This window comes from Micromesistius poutassou (assembly GCF_964030765.1).
Source record: "Micromesistius poutassou genome assembly, chromosome: 1".
In the NCBI taxonomy this organism is placed as follows: Eukaryota; Metazoa; Chordata; class Actinopteri; order Gadiformes; family Gadidae; genus Micromesistius; species Micromesistius poutassou.
Window position 1 is genome coordinate 13,546,007 of NC_140271.1, and position 17,672 is coordinate 13,563,678.

The 17,672-nt window shown below is 54.2% G+C and overlaps 1 protein-coding gene across 1 annotated transcript; it reads left to right on the forward strand.

The window, feature by feature from the left end:
* The first annotated feature begins 24 nt into the window (after window positions 1-24).
* On the forward strand, window positions 25-16,403 carry wizb (WIZ zinc finger b). The gene is made up of 12 exons (XM_084470012.1): window positions 25-1,244; window positions 1,648-2,106; window positions 2,654-3,097; window positions 5,051-5,149; window positions 5,800-6,303; window positions 6,656-7,057; window positions 7,733-8,266; window positions 10,519-11,103; window positions 11,346-11,557; window positions 14,425-14,707; window positions 14,922-15,084; window positions 15,305-16,403. Exons 1-12 carry the CDS (start codon window positions 56-58, stop codon window positions 16,323-16,325), a joined length of 5,895 nt encoding a protein of 1,964 aa, XP_084326138.1. The 5' UTR covers window positions 25-55; the 3' UTR covers window positions 16,326-16,403.
* The last annotated feature ends 1,269 nt before the right edge of the window (window positions 16,404-17,672 follow it).

A 17,672-nucleotide genomic window follows, 5' to 3' on the forward strand; every position in this document is an offset into this window, starting at 1 on the left:
TGGGGGGGACGAGGGGAGGAGCGTCGGTGAGAAGGAGGGAGTGGAGGAGGAGGAGATGCTGAAGGGAGAGGAGGGGAACATGGGAGCAGAGGGAAAGGAGCAGGAGGAGGACGCAGAAGGAGGAGGAGGAGGAGGCCACCACCACGACGAGGAGGACGGCGGTCCCAGTCGAGACATCTTCACCTGCGTTGAATGTAGCATCTACTTCCAGAAGCAGGTCCACCTTCAGGAGCACATGTCTGAGCACGTCCAGAGCCTGGCGCCGGGCGGCCGGTGGGAGCGGCAGGCTAAGGCGGCCCACCTCCACTGCGCCGAGTGCGGCTGGACACTGCCCAGCCCCCCGGACCTGCTGGAGCACCGCAGGAGGCACCAGGAGTCCAGGGCTCGGATCCTGGAGGAGATCCAGAAGCTGGGGGCCACCGGGGCTGAGAGGTTGGAGGAGATGCAGAAGGTGGGGGAGGGTCAGGCTGCTGACCCCGTGGGTCTGGACGTCTCCGCAGCAGCAGAGTCCCACCCGGCCCCAGGTCCGGTCAAAGGTCTAGACTCGGACGTAGCGGTCAAGCCTCCAACGTTGTCTCTGGTTCCAGGAGCGGTCGATTTCGACCCCGCCCTAGTTGTGTGCGCTGACCCCTCGACCCCCGGGCCTAAACCCGGTCCGGTGCGGACCCCGGCTCGCTCCAGGGCGGTCCCCACCAAAGGCCGGCGCTTCATCTGCCCCACCTGTAACTTCAGCACCAAGACCTCGCAGGCCATGGCCAACCACGCCAAGACGCACAACCGCACCAAACCCCCCGCCCGCCGCAAGTCCCAGCGCGCCCAGTACCCCCCCGGGCCCGCGGACCCCCCCTGCCTGAGCCCCCCCGCCGCCCAGTCGGGGTCCACTTCGTCTTCCATGAAGCACCTCAGACTCCTGCCAGAGGAGACCCAGACCTCCAGGTCCACCCTGGACCCATCCAGGTTCGACCCGGGGCAGACCAAGGAGCCGCCACTCACTCAGTCCAAGGAGCCGGTGTTCAAGTGCATCGGGAACCGGAGAACCAACCGGCGAGAACAGGTCTGGACTGACGGGACGCGGAGCACCGGGTCGAGAGCAGAGGGCAGGAGGCGTCCCGGGGGGATGGAGGAGGAGGAGGAGGGAGGAGGAGGAGGAGGAGGAGGAGGAGGAGAAGGAGAGCTCCGGGCTGTGGCGGAACAGAAGTCTTCTGGGAGGTTGAAGTCTCACGCAAGGCCAGCTTTCACACAAGGTAACACTGACTGTAATACTATCATACCACAACATAGATATGAATCAATGACCAACCTCTTGTGGGCATCTGATAATGAGCAGGAAGTGGCTAATCTCAGCAGACACCTTGCTCTGAGTAACATAGGGGATGACAGCTGTCTGTAGATCCTTCTTGTTTATCATTGGTCTCATAGCATCATTTCCCAAGTCCTATTTTGAGGTTCATCTTGTATTAAGTGTTTATTTAGACTTAGGCAGAGAGTGATTATGGAATGTAAAAAGCCATCTGATTGACTTGAGGATACAGCCAATGGGGCACAGTGAATCAGCAATGTTAGGAGAGTAGAGTCAGGTTAGATATCACAATGTGGCCAAAAGATGACAATTATGCTATGAGGCTGACGTTGTATTTCTCCTCCTAGATGCCTCGGGTTTAACCCAAGAAAGTTCTGCTGCATCACCTCCTTTGGAGAAGGCCGTGAAGGAGGAGGAGGAGGAAGAGGAGGAGGAGGAGGGAGACGAGCAGAACGGCCGGCTCTCCTTCTTACGGAGGAGACACCGCGTCCTCCTGGCCCCCGCTGAGGACGACAGCGAGGAGGAGGGCGGCGAGGACATTGACGAGGAGCAGATGCAGCGCTTCCTGTCGGAGGCCATCTTGGAGGAGGAGGAGGAGGTGGACGAGGAGACAGGACGCCCCCGGAGCGTGGAGAGGAGGTGCCCGTACTGCCCCGACCGCTTCCACAATGGCATCGGGCTGGCCAATCACGTGAGGGGGCACCTGAACCGCGTGGGCGTCAGCTACAACGTGAGGCACTTCATATCCGCGGAGGAGGTCAACGCCATCGAGAAGAAGTTCTCCTACCAGAAGAAGAGGAAGAAAGGTCAGTCCTCCTCCTCCCCCTCGGTATGCTGTGAGGCCTGTTGATACTTTAAGTCAGACCTGATCTTTAAACTTGAGGTCCAGGTAAGAACGTTGGGTTTTATTTTTTAATTTTTGTATTTTTAATGGATGCATTGCCCTATTGCTGCAAGGTCAGTACTGAGTCACTAACAGCATGTTGATACGACGTGAAGAGGACAACGTTGAAGTAATGTTAACAGAACGCATAACAACAGGAACAGCAAATCCCAGGATAGGAAGGTGTTGTGAGGGTTCCCTTGTACAGTAAACAACTTGTCAAGAGACTGAGGCTAAAACATCTACTACAACGGTTCCATACACTATTACAACTTTATACACTAGTACAAACTCAACAATCACTATATTAACCACAGTTAATAGTAGAGCCCATAACCAGTTATTAGTAGAGCCCTTTACCACGGTTACCGTCTCAAACGGCCCTACAGGCCACATTATGATGAGTCAACAGTCCTCGGAGGTCAAAGGTCACCCTCTGACCCCTCCCCTCTCCCCCCCCCCCCCCCCAGTGGCTAACTTCGACCCGGACACGTTCAGCGTGATGCGCTGTGAGTTCTGCGGCGCGGGCTTTGACACGCGGGCGGGGCTGTCCAGCCACGCCCGCGCCCACCTGAGGGACTTCGGCATCCTGAACTGGGACGTGACGGTGTCGCCCATCAGCATCCTCAGGGAGATGTTCTCCGCCCGGCCTGACCTGGTCATCCCCACCGCCCCGCCCCGCAGCCCCCCGTCCCCGGGGCCCCTGGAGGAGGAGGAGGACGAAGAGGAGGAGGAAGATGAGGAGGAGGAAGAGGAGGATGACGAGGAGGAAGAGCAGGGGAGAGAGAAGAGGGTGAAGTTGGAGGAGGAGACGGGTGGAAGGCGAGGAGTAGCAGGGGTCAAGGTCACGAAGAACAAGTTCGGAGTACCGCCCCTGGCCTGGAGCCGAGGGGAGGAGGACGGAGAACCAGGAGGTAGGAGCTTCTGAAGCTGATGGAGAGAGTCTGCTGGTGGTGGAGGTGTGGTGGTGCTGGAGGTGTAGTGTCAGTGGTTGTACTGGTTGTATTGGTGGCTGTCGTACTGGTTGTAGTGGTGGCTGTCATACTGGTTGTAGTGGTGGCTGTCCTACTGGTTGGCCTGGGCTGGCCACTGGGTGAACTTGTGGTGGACTGAGAGTCTGGGAGAAGGAGAAAGGTGCGTGTGTCTAGACGCTGGCCAGACAGACTCACACCCCCTCAAACGTGACCCATATTTTATTTATTTCCTTTAAAGTCACTTGGCAGCTGGAGATGGATGGGCTCTCTCTGTGTGTGTGTGTGTGTGTGTGTGTGTGTGTGTGTGTGTGTGTGTGTGTGTGTGTGTGTGTGTGTGTGTGTGTGTGTGTGTGTGTGTGTGTGTGTGTGTGTGTGTGTGTGTGTGTGTGTGAGATTCCCGCTCCCGTAGTGGATGTGGCACGCGGTGCCTTTATCCCAACCTCTGCTTTGACTCGATTGGTTACGCCTTAGCTCAGCACTGCTTATGGGGGCAAAATGGCTGCTTCCACCTCCCCGCAGACCCAAACAATAGCGGAGGAACGGTCTGGCTTTAGCGGTCGGGAGTCCGATGCACTGCAGCGGCTGACCGGTGAGTACCGACAGAGGATTCGCGTGCACGGCGTGTCCCCTTTTATCACTTTGTTGCCGCGTCGATGCCGCGCGCGTCGCACTTTAACGTCTCGCAGCGCGGTCTGTTCATTGGCAGACAGACACAACATTAATAAAGTCTGGAGATAAATCTTGCGCTGCATATAATATATGTATATATTTATATATATATATATTTATATATTTATATCAGTGTGGTTGCACAGGTAGCGCATGTCATGCACAAAGCGAGCCATTGTCATTTCTGTCTGTTGTGTTACTATTGTGCATGCGTAATAACGCGTCGATCTCTTTATTGTAGTGATGTTATTGTGTAAATAGTGAGAACACGTCCGACTCTCATCGGACCCACGCATCGTCCTGTTCGGTGCTGCAGGATCTCTTAAAGAATTACCTCCAGGTCCCCGCTCCTCGCCATTTTACTGTGATTGTGATCGAGGAGCGGAATGTGTTGAGCGGTCACTAGAGAGGGCTTCGACCTGGTAATGTAGTGCCTCTTAAATCCCCGTGTCTGTGAGCAGATCTAATGTTACGATCACTGTCCGGAGCGGAGTGGAGTATAGGCTGCATAGAAGTGTTACTTTACTTGGAAGTATCGGGTTGCGAAATAAATATCTGGCGCAATGGATGCAAACTCAACTGTAGTTCGCTGGTTTTGTTTTTAAACCCGCCCGTGTGGTGGTGCGCCTCTATGCGCCTAGTGAAGACGCGTTTTTGGTGTATTTTTGGGGGCGTTATGAGGAGAAGCGCACCTCGGAGCTCCCGTCTCCTCACAACGCGTCAACGCGCCGCGCAGACGCGCAGACGCGGCATCATTGTCTGTCTGCGCGTCTCTTTTGATTTAGCGATTTGTCGCAGAAAATGGCACTTTAGTCCCAGGAACGCGGCGGCGGCGCGCTTCGCCTGCCATGTTGGTTCCAGACTCGTCTCTCTCTGCCTGAACCACCGAGCCAGGCACCTGAGACCCACTTTCTTCGGGATTAGATTTTCTGGACAGTTTTTATTAACTAGACCACAATTAATTAAGCATCCGTTTAAATGGTTGTTATTTATAATCATTAACGTTTTTTAACGAACCACAAGAATAATAACGAGTAATTCATGCGTGTTCTGTCATATAATTTAAATAAACGTGGACCTTTTTAATACATTTTAATATAGTCCACCAATGTTTTAACCTGAGTAAACGTTTTAACGGGAGCCGCTGCCGCTCTGCCGCTGCCTCCTAGCGTCGTTCCGCTAGTTTTCCGCTTCGTGTAACGTCAGCGATGGGGAACATTGCAGGTCATGCGGGGGGACTAGAGGCGGACGACGAGGACTTGTTTCGGATCCCCGGGTCGGACGCGGTGGTCTCCAGCGCTCCAGAGGAGGCAGACGATAAGGGTGAGTGGAGAGGGGAGGGGGGGGGGGCTAGTGATGCTATTAATAGCTGTGGAGGATCTGTCTGGCGTGAGGGGGTCCTGACAGACATGTAGGCTATACAGGCATAAGTACCGTGTAATAACCTGGTAGTATTAGTATATTTGGAGGATGTTTTCCTGCTTGCCGATTGGGTGGTTTTAGACCTGAGACTGAGAGGAGACAGAACTCCGCAGGGCTTTGTGACGTGTGTGAGCTGAGGGACCCGACCTGTGTGTACTGTAACCATCTGCCATCATCCTCACACCTGCTGGTGAAACACGGCCCTTTAGAGAAGAGAAATCTTGGTCCAGATGTTGGGTCTGACTCACAGCTGTCTCTCCTCCTCCTCCTCCTCCACCTCCTTGTTCATCTCCTCCTCATCCTCCTCCACCTCCTCGTTCATTTCCTTCTCCTCCATCCTCCCCCTCCTCCTCCTCCTCATCCTCCACCTCTTTGTTCATCAACTCTGCCTCCTCCTCCTCCTCCTCCTCCTCTGTCTCCACCTCCTCCTCCTCCTCCTCCTCCTCCTCCACCTCCTCCTCCCTCTCCTCCTCCTCCGTCTCCACCTCCTCCTCCTCCTCATTCATCTCCTCCTCCCTCTCCTCCTCCTCCTCCTCCTCCTCCTCCTCCAGCTGCTCCAGACCTGACGTGCCGTGTGTGCGGTCTCCGGTTCGAGACGCGGCGGGGCCTGTCCAGCCACGCCCGCTCCCACCTGCGGCAGCTGGGCGTGTCGGAGGGCAGCGGGGCCCCCATCAACCTGCTGTACCGGGTCATCCAGGAGCGCCTGGGGCCCCCGGACCCCTCCGCCCCGGGCCGGGACCCTGACCTAGAGGACGACATGGACTTTGAGGAGAAGCCCCTCCCCCTCTCCATCCTGGCCAAAATGGCGCCGTCCCCGTCCCCGTCGTCGTCGCTGACCTCGGTGCTGATGGGGCCTCCGGGGGCCTACCCCCCGCGGCTCCTCTCCTCAGTGGTCAGGAAGGCACCCATCTCCTCGCTGCTCCCCGTCTCCTCCCCGCTGCGCTCCCCCGACCACAAGGTCAGCGGGGTCAAGGCCGTGACCTCTAACCACTCTCTGGTCGGCTCCACCAAGCCCTTCTGGGCCCCCCAGGAGTCGGACGCCCCACTCAACCTCAGTAAGTGTGGGGGTCCGACCGCACCCCTAGACCTGATGAACCTGTGGAGCCACAGTAAGCGTGGGGGTCCCCCTGCACCCCTAGACGTGATGAACCTCTGGAGCCTCTCTGATACTGGGGCCGGATCCAATACACATAAAAACATAACAAACATTAACATTAACATTAACATAGTTTGTCTTTAAATGTTAGTCAAACTTACTGGAGGCTGAATATTTTATGATTAAAGAAACTTAGAGAAACATTTAACATTTAGTAGAAATACTGTGGCGGTCTGTGAAGACATCGTTAGTATCTCTGCAAACCCTCCGTTCAGACCTCATTAACGTCGTCTCTCCTCTCCACCCTGCAGCCCTGGAGGGAGACCCCAGCAAGGACATCATCTGCCACCTGTGTGGCGCTTGGTTCGAGACCCGGAAGGGCCTGTCCAGCCACGCCCGGGCCCACCTGCGGCACTTCGGGGTGGAGTACTCGGAGTCCAAGGGTTCACCCATCACCCTGCTCAACCAGCTCATCCACACCGATGACTTCAAGCACAAAGCCAGCGTCCTGCAGGCCCAGCCCCCCGGCCACCAGGGCTCCGCCTCCAAACGGCCCCTCCTTGCCTCCTCCTCGCAACTCTTCAAGGGGGCGGGGTCCCCCTCATCTAAAGCTACCTCGATGTCCTCTCTGCTGGGACCCCCCGTCAAGCGGCCCAAGTCGTCCATCCAGGTGTTCCGGCTCAGCAGCGGGGAGCTGCTCACTCTTCCTCACAGTAGGTCCAGCCCTCACCGTCTCACTCTTCCTCACAGTAGGTCCAGCCCTCATCGTCTCACTCTTCCTCACAGTAGGTCCAGCCCTCATCGTCTCACTCTTCCTCACAGTAGGTCCAGCCCTCACCGTCTCACTCTTCCTCACAGTAGGTCCAGCCTTCACCGTCTCACTCTTCCTCACAGTAGGTCCAGCCTTCACCGTCTCACTCTTCCTCACAGTAGGTCCAGCCCTCACCGTCTCACTCTTCCTCACAGTAGGTCCAGCCTTCACCGTCTCACTCTTCCTCACAGTAGGTCCAGCCCTCACCGTCTCACTCTTCCTCACAGTAGGTCCAGCCCTCACCGTCTCACTCTTCCTCACAGTAGGTCCATCGCCTCCTCACTCTTCCTTACAGTAGGTCCAGCCCTCGCCTCCCCGCTCCCCTCAGCAGGGTAGTCTAGTGGGTAGGGGGCTTGACCCCCAGCCGAAAGGTTCCCGGGTCGATCCTGGACGTCCACAGTCTCCCCTGAGCAAGATGCCCATGGATGCATGAATTTAAAGAGAGATGTTTTTCAGTCTTAATGTCTGTTTTAAGGCAATGTTGCAGTTCCTGTAAATTTAGAAACTTCAACTAGTAACCTGGTGTTGGGGTCTTCTCTGAGCTTGTACTAACCCCGGTCCTGTCGTCTTCCTCCAGATGAACCTCCAAAGGAGATCGGCTGCGAGTTCTGCGGCGAGTTCTTCGAGAACCGCAAGGGCCTGTCGAGCCACGCCCGGTCCCACCTGCGGCAGATGGGCATCACGGAGTGGTCGGTCAACGGCTCGCCCATCGACACGCTGAGAGAGGTCATCGCCAAGCGGGGGCTCCCCTGCGCCCTGCCCCTCAAACCACGCAAGACCCCGCCTCCGTCTTCCCCCGGACCCCCCCGCTCCCCGCTGGCGGCGTCCTCCTCCTCGCCCCTCGCCTCCGCCCCCCTGCTGGGCCGTCTTCCCTTCGCCTTCGCCCGGCCCTCCAGCCCCCACCCCCCCGCGGGGTGCCGGACGTCCCCGGCCACGCCCCCCTCGGCCACGCCCCCCTCCTCCTCCGGGGGCGTGGTCCTGAAGCCCAAGCCGGAGCCTGAGCAGCTGGAGGTCACCATGCCCGGGGCGGTGGGCGCGTCCGGGGGGCTTCCCGCCGAACCCCTCAACTGCAGCTGGAACAGCAGCGACAACCTGCTGCCCCTCAACCTGGGTGAGTAACAGACCCTAGACCTAGAGCGTAGAACCTGAGTCTAGAGCGTAGAACCTGCTGCCCCTCAACCTGGGTGAGTAACAGACCCTAGACCTAGAGCGTAGAACCTGAGTCTAGAGCGTAGAACCTGCTGCCCCTCAACCTGGGTGAGTAACAGACCCTAGACCTAGAGCGTAGAACCTGAGTCTAGAGCGTAGAACCTGCTGCCCCTCAACCTGGGTGAGTAACAGACCCTAGACCTAGAGCGTAGAACCTGAGTCTAGAGCGTAGAACCTGCTGCCCCTCAACCTGGGTGAGTAACAGACCCTAGACCTAGAGCGTAGAACCTGAGTCTAGAGCGTAGAACCTGCTGCCCCTCAACCTGGGTGAGTAACAGACCCTAGATCGTAGAGCGTAGAACCTGAGTCTAGAGCGTAGAACCTGAGTCTAGAGCGTAGAACCTGCTGCCCCTCAACCTGGGTGAGTAACAGACCCTAGACCTAGAGCGTAGAACCTGAGTCTAGAGCGTAGAACCCGCTGCCCCTCAACCTGGATGAGTCAGCAGACCCTAGATCTAGAGTGTAGAACCTGAGTCTAGAGCGTAGAACCTGCTGCCCCTCAACCTGGATGAGTCTACAGACCCTAGATCTAGAGTGTAGAACCTGAGTCTAGGGCCTAGAATCAGAGTCTATGGCGTAGAATCTGACCAATTGAATCTGGTCGCTCTAGAAGAGGCGATTTCTCCAAGACTGCAAGGAGCTTCCCCTAAAATGTAAAAAATTAAATGGTCAAATGTATACTGTTGTGTTAACATTTCATTGACAAAAAATGCATTAGAACACGTCCATCTCAAAGACGAGTTTGTTCAGAATCAGCTGCTTATCACAGGTCGACTGACTCGATTTCCTTCTCATACATTCCCATTGAAGCTCAGCGTCCATCCACTTCAATGGGGCTGCATAGGACAGCTTTTTTTAGTGCGTCGAAAGTCAACGGTCATGGGATAATGCTGCGATTATGTCCCTCCCACGGACGCTCAGCGTCTCTGGGGGTGAATGGAGGAGTGGGCTGGCCTGGACGCTGGGCTTCTGCATGATGATTGGAGGGTCTGCGAAAGACTGAGTTGCCGTTTGATTGACAGCGATTTTGAACTATAAAACGTCGCCAGAGCTCTCTTCAGTCATCTCAGTCACATCGCAGATTTTGCAAGCGAGTCGAAAGACAAACTGCAACCTATTTCTTGATTTGCTTGGTGAAATTGCTAGACAATTTTCATTGTACATTTCATACACTTATACACACAATTCCTTGCTTCAGTTTAACATAATTCCCACATTTCCTTGTTCAAGTTTAATATCGTTTTGGTAGTTGGCCATCACTTTGATTCAGGGTGCCTGAGGTCTGAACTTCAGGACTTGCAGGGTGACAGGGGAAAGCTGTGTGATTTATTGGTGTTCCTTAAAGACATGGGGTTGGACAGTGCAATGCCTCAGCTTTACAAACTGTTAAGTTTGTTAAGTTTTCTTTAAGTTAAGTTTGTTAAGTTTTCTTTAGTGGCAACAATTGGAGCTACATCTGCAGGTGTATAAAGGAGCTTCTCCTGTTTAAAGCGGCTAAGTCCTACACCCATAACACAATGGGCCAAGGCTGTTTAAGCAACCTAGCTCTGTTGGCCATTGAGAGGACACTCGTCACTGGAAAAGAAAAGCTAGTTGGTATGACAGAGCATTTCCTTGAAAAAGAACAGAGAGGATAATTGAAATATACATAAATTGACAATTTATATGATTAAAAAAAATTAGCTTCCCCTCTTTGAAAGACCAGCAGCTGCCACTGCGCTCAAGGTAATAACATTGAGTGAATAGAATAACATTGAGTGAATAGAAGAATATAGAGTGAATAGAAGAACATTGAGTGAATAGAATATCAGAGTGAATAGAATTGTCTGAGTTTGCTGCTGTCAACACAACATGACAGAATAGCGTCTGTATTCACGTCTTAACCGAGGGTTCAAACCTAGTTTATGGTCACCGTGTGTGGGCTGTGCACAATGGGGTGAACCCGGAGTGAGGTCACCACTGCCTCGGGTCAGAGAGTGATATGTGGCGTGTTGCACTCCTCGGACAAACAGCTCGTCCAAATCATGAATGTGATTGGAGGATTTCAGATGACCTTCAGGTCAGGGGTCGTCAGGGGGGGGGGGGGGGCTCACTGGCTGCGGGTTGGTGTCCTGAACCCTGGTGTCTTCCTCCCCGCCTCGTCCCTCTCCCCAGTCGTGACCCACGAAGCGGAGCCCACGAGGGAGATCCAGTGCGAGTTCTGCGGCGAGTTCTTCGAGAACCGCAAGGGCCTGTCGAGCCACGCCCGGTCCCACCTGCGTCAGATGGGCATCACGGAGTGGTCGGTCAACGGCTCGCCCATCGACACGCTGAGGGAGGTCATGCACAAGAGGGGGGCCGGCGCTCTGCCCTCGGACCAGGGGGTGAAGAAGGAGGCGGGCGGGCGGGGCGCAGCCAGCCCCGTCTGGGGGGACGCAGGGGGGCCCGGCGGCTCCGAGGGGCCCGCGGGCCCCGGCTTCCAACTGGCCAAGTTCCGGAAGTCGCCCCTGAGCCTGCTGCACTCCCGGCTCCAGAAGCAGGGATCGGCGGGGACGGGGCCGGGGCCGGTGGGGGGGCTGTCCCCGGGGGGGAAGGGCTCCCAGGGGCCCCCCCCGGGGAGCAGGGCCCCGCTGGAGGAGCCCGGGCCGGGGCCGGCCGGACAGACATCCCCCCTGCTCCCCAAGGCCCTGGCCGCCCTGCCGCCCGGGTTCTGCTTCAAGAGGAAGTCGTCCCCCGACAAACACGGAGCCTCGCCCCAGGGTAACACACACACACACACACACACACACACACACACACACATACTCAAGCAGGGTCCAAAGGGTGCAAATCCTTCAATTGAGTGCTACTACTTTACAAGCGATAGATCCATGTATCCATGTTGTTGACATCTTTCAACTGAATCTTACAGTGTGTAGCCGGCTCCCCCACGGTAAATTCTGAGGGATAATCTATCTAATTCTAATGTATTCTCCTCTGTTCTCCCCCGGTTCTCCGGTCAGACGCCAGCTGCGAGCTGTGCGGATTCTACTTTGAGAACCGGAAGGCGCTGGCCAGCCACGCGCGCGCCCACCTGCGTCAGTTCGGCGTGACGGAGTGGTGCGTGAACGGCTCGCCTATCGAGACGCTCAGCGCCTGGATGCGCACGCGGCCGCAGAAGGTCCTGGAGATGCACCGCAGCTACATGCAGGTCAACCGCTCAAGCCTAAAGAAGGTCCGTCCACCTCGCTTTAGCTCGGTATAGCAGGGCACGGCTCCAGCCTCAAGGAGGTCTGAAAACATAAGTTTACAGTGGGCTAGATTTAGCTAGGTAGTTAAGTTAATTCGTTATAATTAGCAGGTCAACATAGCTAGTAAGGTAGTGAGATAGTTGGGTAGTTAAGGAGTAAGCCAGTGCTGAGGGAGGGGGCAGATGTGGTTGAGTCTCATAAATCAGATGTTGGATTAATATCCAGAGTAATCTAGAGTCTGACGACGGAGGAGCTCTGATCTGGGTGGATGGGTCAATTCACAATCCTTCGCTTCACATTTGTTTGTCCTTCATCGTGTGGCTGAAGGTGGGGATCTGGAGGCACACAAACAGGGTTCAAATCCGCTTCTGAAAGCTTTCGCACAAATTAGTTTTCTGATTTTTGTTTCCCCAAGAAGTTCTGCATTAAGCTAGTCGGACTGCTGGATGCTCCTGTGTGTGTGTGTGTGTGTGTGTGTGTGTGTGTGTGCGTGTGCGTGTAGGAGTGATCTGAACTGGGCAGGTGGAGAGTCTTTGACATCCATTATATTCCAAATGCCAAACGGGTGTTTAGCCTCTCCCATCGCTGTATCTACGTTTGTCCAACACAAGGAGCCACTTAAGAACTGCCCTGGCTCAGTCCTTTTCTCCAATAGTGCCCACAAATAAACAAATCCACCAGTTTTATTCTGCGTTTACATGCACTGCGACTGAGAGACTGAGAGACTGAGAGACGCAGTTGGAATTCTGTGTGGTGGCTTTCACATGGTGTTCAAAAAAGTAGCTGTGTGCACATCCCACCTTCTGGCCAGGTGCAGGACAAATGAAGTAATACAGAGTGAAAGAAATGTAATGTCCGCAGCACTGCTGTCTATTTTTTATTAAATTAATATGGGAGCTTAAGCAGTGCTGCGGACATGACATTTCTTTCACTCTAACTTTCACATGGTGGGCAGAAACAACAGAAACAAAGATGAGGGGAGTGACCATCGTGGAGAGTTGAGAAACTGCCAGGCTGCAAGAAAGGAATTTACAGAGAAGTGATTTGATTGGCCTCAGCACAGTGGCAATGCAAATGCAAACTACCTTAACATATTTCCATAAGAGAGAGGAAGGGAGACATCTCTAGGTCAAAGGAGAATGTAATCAAATGGCTTTTCAATTGACTAGTGATTATATAAACAAGGTTTATATCATTTGTTTATCATTTTAGATAAAAGTTAGGATTAATATTTACACAACACACTCCCCCTTCTTCCGAGAGAGCCCAAAATTATTAGTTTTCATTTAATTTGAGCAGATTTTTAGTAGTTCACTTACATTTTAAGGGCAGAACATGGATCAATTAATTTAGGATTATTTATAAAGATTGTATATAAAACGGCCATCATAGTTCACTGCGTCAGACTTCACTGCTTCTATAGGGGGATAAAGATGCAGTTGGCAGCACTAAAGGAGGCGTCAGTGTGAGGGTCTCGGCCACCCTGACGGTGGTCAGTAGATCAGGTTTCACGCCTCCTCTGTCTCCGAGGCTCTGGGACACAAACCTGCCACCGACGCTTTTTTTTCTCCTCAGCCCCGCCATTCGACAGACCTTCAGTGTAGATCTTTACTCTTTGTGAATATTACCGCAGGGAGGAAAGCCAGGACGACCCTGCAATTGGCTCTATAGTTGCCATAGTAACTGTGGTATGTCTGACAGTGTACGTTTCATCTCCAGATAAACGATGGCGTGCCGATGCGGTGAAATGCTTTGTTTTTCATCTGAATTACTCGGAGGCGTGGTTGCGTCAGCAGCACTTGTCTCGCTGGGCTGTGATGTGACACACATACCGAATATGTTACCTTCAAACAACCTTAGGGACCGAATACCTGCAGTTCTGCTACAGTACAGGCTCTGTGGACCACCGCTGTGGGTGAAGGACAGACTGGTGTACAAAGGACACATCTCCACCAAGGAACCTAGAGTTCGATTATTAGAGCCAGTTTATGAATTGCTGCTATTTATCAACATTGATGCGTTAATAAAGTTTGTGTGAACATTTACATTTTAAATTCACATTGAGGGCATTTAGCAGACACATTTATCCAAAGCGACTTACAATAAGTACATTTGTCAGAAGAAAGAGAAACAACAATATATCAGTACAGCAGTACTGCTGCTTATGTACCAACAGTAGAGCGGCTCACTGGGTTGGTTAACATATAATCACTAGGGCTGTCAATTTAACACGTTAATTTTGATTAATTAATCACAGAAAAAATAACGTGTTAAAAAAATTAACACATTATTTTTATTTAAAATTTTTTCAGATTGAGTTTTTTGGCACATACAGTATCCAAGAAAATGTGTTAAAGTCAAAACAAAGTATTGTATATTTTTTTGCCTGAAATGCATTGCATCTTGAGTGAGATGGAAATGTTATTAATTTTCTCTTAAAATGCAATGAAATGCAATGAAAGACATGTTTTAAATAGGAGAGACATTGAACTTCAAAGTATATTATGTCTATTATTCATTGAATCACTCATCTGCCATCATTTATTTGAATTCAATTATTTTGAAATACCTTCTCTGCAAAATGTAAGTATGCGATTCATTTAGATTAATTAATCACAGAGCCTGTAATTATTTTAAAAAAAATTTTTTATCGCTTGACAGCCCTAATAATCACCATTAATTTATTTTAAACTAATTAAAATCTACAAGTTTTACATTTTGCAATGATTGTTCCCAGAGAGCCGAAGCAGAAGGAGAGCCGTTACCAGACTGGTTTCAGTGGTTCTTTGTGAGCTGGTGGCTCTCTGGTGCTCCACGTTAATGCTGGCCTCGTTCCTTCCTCCTGTGGCAGAAGAACATCTCTCCTCTGTCCCCGTCGTCGGACCTCCTGATCTCCATCCCCACCCTGAAGCCCTCCTCCTCCTCTTCCTCCTCCTCCTCCTCCTCCTCCTCCCCCTGGTCCTCCTTGGCTCCACCCCGCCCGCCGCGCTCCGACCGCAGCGACTTCCTGTCCCCGCCGCACCACGCCACGCCAAAGGCGGGCCCCGGGGGCCGCAGCCCCTCCCGCCAGGGGCCCGGCCTGCCGCTGCACGCCCAGGTGGCCCGCAGCGAGCTCAATGTGCGCCTGCCCAGAGGTACGCACACGCCGACGCACACACCACCACACACATGCCACACACACACACACACACACACACACACTGCACCATTCGTACACACGCCACGTGTATGCATGCCAGTGCACAACACACACACACACAGTCCCCCCCCTTGGTCACACATTCGATCCCGCCGTCTCCCTCTCCCCCTCCACATCCTGTTCATCTCGTTGTCGATTCTCCTCCTCAGGTTTTGAGCGGCGGCCCCTGAAGCACCCGTCTCTCCCAGAGGGGGCCGAGAGGGAGAGCACCCCCAAGCCCCCCCGCTCCGGGACCATCCCCTCCCTCGTTCCCCACCCCCCCAGCTACCCCCTGGTCAAACTGGTGGGGGCGCTGTACACCCTCAAGTGTCGGTGAGTGACAGAACTCTGTACTGGGAGTGACGGTAACCAATGGAAACGTAGAAGTGACATCGAGCTTCTAGTGTTCTCCGTATGAAGGACATCCGCTGGGATCAGGGGGATCCTCATTGATCAGGATCATCATTGATCCTCTATTCCTGATTTCTGATCAATCACTGGGACTTTGTGTTTTTTTTTGTGTGCTTCATGTTGTGTTTGTTGTGGCCCCCAGGTTCTGTGAGGTCGAGTTCCAGGGGCCCCTGTCCATCCAGGAGGACTGGATCAGGCACCTCCAGCAGCACATCATCAAGATGAACTACAGCAAGCCTGATGGGCCCAGAAGCCCCGCCTCCACTGACCCGACCACTCCCAGGGGCCCCGCCTCACCCAGGGGCCCCGCCTCCACTGACCCGACCATGCCCAGGGGCCCTGCCTCCACTGACCCGACCACGCCCAGGGGCCCCGCCTCCACCGACCTGATCACGCCCAGGGGCCCCGCCTCCACTGACCCGACCACGCCCAGGGGCCCCGCCTCCACTGACCCGACCACGCCCAGGGGCCCCGCCTCCACCGACCTGACCACGCCCAGGGGCCCCGCCTCCACTGACCTGATCACGCCCAGGGGCCCTGCCTCACCCAGGGGCCCCGCCTCCACTGACCCGACCACGCCCAGGGGCCCCGCCTCCACTGACCTGACCACGCCCAGGGGCCCCGCCTCACCCAGGGGCCCTGCCTCTCCAGAACTTAAGACCCCAAAGGGACCAACGTCAAACGCCCCTGCTCCCCCCAGGGGCCTCTCCTCCACCCACCCTGCTACACTCCGGGCCCCTGCCTCTACAGACCCTCCCACACACACAGAGCCCACTGAACCTCCTACACAACAGCCTCCTGCCTCCACAGACCCTGCTCTACCTGGGGAGCCCCGGTCCACCAACCCTGCTGTACCAAGGGCCCCTCCACCTCCCAGCCCTCCTACGGCAACCCACAGCGCCCAGGCTGAGGGCCTGTCAGCCGGGGCCCAAGCCCAGGAGGAGGAGGGGTCTTCTCCAGAGGAGGGGCCCGGTCCAGTCGGGGGCCCCCCCGCTTGTGTTTCTACCTCTTCCACTGCCACCGCCGTAGCGCTCCCCTCCGACCCCCCCTCACACAGACCCCCGGCCCAGCGGGCCCCCGCCGTCCCCGGCCCCCAGGGGCCGGAGCTCCCTGAGGAGCAGCCCGTGACAGACTCCGCCCCTGCCCCTGCCCCCGCCCCATAGGTGTAGACACGCCCTCCTCCTGGTCGTTCCACAAGCTTGCCTTTACTCCGCCTTCTTCATCCGCTTCTTTTCTTTGGCCTTCGCTGAGAGTTCTGAGGTCTGACCCCCCCCCCCCCCCCCCCCCCCCCGAACGTCTCCGACCCCCCCAAGCACCTTCGCCTCCGCTGCGTCCTAGACTGTTACTACGACCCGTTGCCAGGGGGGGTAACCCCGATGCTCTCGGGCCGTGCGTGCGTTACCATGATGGGACCGGCCCGTCGGGTACTGGTTGGTCTGCGTTGGGTCGTCCTGAATGTCTCTGTGTGGGTGTGGACCTCTCTGAGCAGAGGGGGACGGGGACTCACTGGACGGTGGCAGTCCTACTCCCTCCTCCTGACAGGTACACCTGGTACACCTTACTCTACTGGTGCTTACTCCCATCATGCATTGCAAATGGTTTTGTAAAGGTATCAGTGGTTAGAGATGGTTAGTTTAGGTGTTTGGTTAGAGATGGTTAGGTTTAGGTGTTAGGTTAGAGATGGTTAATTTAGGTGTTAGGTTAGAGCTGGTTAGTTTAGGCGTTAGATTAGAGATGGTTAGGTTAGGGGTTAGATTAGGGATGGTTAAGTTGATGTAGTGGTTTGGTGCAGTTAGGGTCCAGGATCTGAGTTGAAGCGATGCATGATGGGAATAACGATCAGCAGAGTGGGTATAGTTGCACCCCGATGCCACCCTGACGCACTTTACCATTGGTGACCGATTCTCCGCCCCACTAGAAGCGCTCGTAGCTTTAGCCTTTGTGATTTCACCAAAAGAGCATTTGACTGAGATTAAGTGACACTTTTATAACTTATAACAATGTAAGTCTCAAGGTAGGGACTTTAAACATAAAAACGGTTTAGAAACATGAATCAAATACTGAGCACTTAACCCATTGTCCCTAATTGAACAGGGCGCAGCAGACAAAGCTGAATTCTGATTGGTTTAGGTAGCAGGAAATGAAAGCACACCTTAAAAGGGAAACAAACCTTTTCTCCCCCAATCACTTTTTGACGGGTGGACACGCAACTAAGTCCCTAAATTACCCCGTTGCCTGAATGTAGCTGAAGCACCTAATCGATGAATATATTTATATGCACACATTTGTAAACAATCAAAGATCTAACTTTTGGCCCCAATTCTCGTGCCGTTTCTAATGTTTTGTGGCGTTTCTACTCGCACTTTGCTGTGGCGGCCACCAGAGGCGCTGTTGTGCCAATGGCACACAAGCTCTTTTTAACTCGCAGTTTCACTTTTTTATATTTTCCATACCAAGTAATGCCCTTTCTTTGTCCTGCCTTTTTCCTTGTAATCAAAAATCTTTTATTT